The sequence below is a fragment of the Phragmites australis genome, chromosome 18 (assembly GCF_958298935.1).
Source record: "Phragmites australis chromosome 18, lpPhrAust1.1, whole genome shotgun sequence".
Lineage (NCBI taxonomy): Eukaryota > Viridiplantae > Streptophyta > Magnoliopsida > Poales > Poaceae > Phragmites > Phragmites australis.
This window is the reverse complement of record NC_084938.1, coordinates 15,738,782-15,740,652: the sequence shown is the minus strand read 5'-3', so window position 1 is coordinate 15,740,652 and position 1,871 is coordinate 15,738,782. Positions and strand designations below refer to the sequence as shown.

The following is a 1,871-nucleotide window of genomic DNA, read 5'->3' as shown; positions in this document are numbered from 1 at the left end:
TACATCTTCCCTTTCGACTTTCACACTTTATTACTGATATGCGTAGATATAAAGAAGAACATAAATTATGGAATCATGTACAAGCTTTTTAAATTGGTGTTGATTCTTCCAGTAGCAACAACTAATGTTGAGAGGGTATTTTCTTTAATAAATTATGTGAGAAATAAGCTAAGAAATCGGATGGGGACCATCTTCTCAATGATTGCCTAGTTATGTTTATAGAGCGTGATTTTTTTTAAAAAAAAATCAAAGATAATGACATCATCAAGCGCTTTCAAACCATGACGAAACGTCAAGTTGAATCGTAGTTTTCTTAATTGTTTTATAATTTCTTTAAATTAGTTAAGATGTTGCTACCATGAATAATTTATATACTTCAAATTATACTAATGTAAATTTATAGCCTTTTCTGTTAAACATATTTTTAAAAAAATTTGAATACCTATTCTGCGAATCTAGGTCCGCCGCTGCCACCACCCTCGGCCGACGGTAACCTCGCCGCTCGAGCCCCGCTACCGCCACATGTCCCGCGCAGGGGTAACTACAAATTACCATCTCCTTATACTTTGGTATCCGAACACGACGCGTACGTGTAGGTACGAGGGTCCGAGTCGACTACGATTTGGACAATTCCAAATGCATAAAAACCGATGGCCGTAGACACGCACGACGCGAGAAGTCCGTGCAAAGGCAATCGGATCAGTTCAAGCCCCAGCGAGTAGCGACTCGATTCCTTCCAAACAAGCCCGCCCGCCGCCGATGGACGGGGGCCTGCCGAGCTATGATGAGTACCCGCATCCCGTCTATGGCGTCATCGGCTTCGTGGGCGAGGCCTTTATGTATGGCGCGGCGGGCGGCTCCGCCTTCCACTTCGTCAGGGGCCTCCGCAGCTCGCCCAGCGGCGGCCGCCTCGCCGGCGCCGTCAGCGCCGCCCGCGCCAACGCGCCTCGGTTGGCGGGCAAATTCGGCGCTTACTGCGCCGTATTCTCCGCCTTCGAGAGCGCCGTGTCTCTCGCGCGCCGGAGGGAGGACACCTGGAGCTCCGCCGTCGCAGCCGCCGCCACCTGCGGCCTACATGGTATGCGCCGGGGCGGCGCCCTCGCCGCTGCGCGCTGCGCGCTCCTCGGCGCCACAGGCCTCGTGGTTCTCACGGGAATCGATCGTGCCATTATGGTGTCACAAAGCCGCTCTAACGCCCTCCTCCGCCAAAAGCGGATCGATCGCCCGTTGGCCATCTCCCCAAGCCGGACGGCTCCTGGGGATCGCGCTACCGGTCCCCATTGTGGTTGAGGAGGTCTCCATCGAGTACAAGTGGATAAAGTGCGGTTTCCTCCTGATTCCCTTTTGTTGAATGTGCTGTTGTTATGTGCTACACTTAGGAAAGATATAACCTTTGCAGGATTCGAGTTATTTCCTGTGTGTGATAAATATGTTGATCAATGGATCGTGTTTGGTGTTGGATCAATGTTTTCACAATCCAAATTACAATAGCCACCTCTTCCCTGGGATTCACCAGTCCAAGTGAACGGTGAAGCACACAATTTTTTCGGTCTCTCCTTGTTCCCAGTGAGCAGATTAGGCTCAATTCTGATGTCAATTACAAAGTTTGTGTATTATGCGTGGTGATTTGTGCTGCAAATTTTTTTTTATGACGAACGAATTGTGATGCGATTGCTCCAGTACCACCCTATCAAGGGCCTTCACAGACCATGGCCTATGCAATGGTGCATGTGCCCATGTCTGTTCCTAAGTTATGTTATGGCTGTATCACATATCAGAAGTAAATTTTTCGTTTTGCCGTATTTTTCCTTGGCTGCTTGCAGTTGTGCACACATGTATGGTATCCCCTGCAGAGGTGCGATCATGCAGCT

The 1,871-nt window shown here is 49.3% G+C and overlaps 1 protein-coding gene across 1 annotated transcript; it reads left to right on the top strand.

Annotated features, from left to right (window-relative positions):
* Positions 1 to 759: 759 nt before the first annotated feature.
* Positions 760 to 1,290, top strand: LOC133898565 (mitochondrial import inner membrane translocase subunit TIM17-3-like). The gene has a single exon (XM_062339273.1). It carries the CDS (start codon positions 760 to 762, stop codon positions 1,288 to 1,290), a length of 531 nt encoding a protein of 176 aa, XP_062195257.1.
* The last annotated feature ends 581 nt before the right edge of the window (positions 1,291 to 1,871 follow it).

What these genes read in the sequence shown, in the direction of transcription:
- LOC133898565 (XM_062339273.1), top strand. Translation starts at nt 760, where the DNA reads ATGGACGGGGGCCTGCCGAGCTATGATGAGTACCCGCATCCCGTCTAT.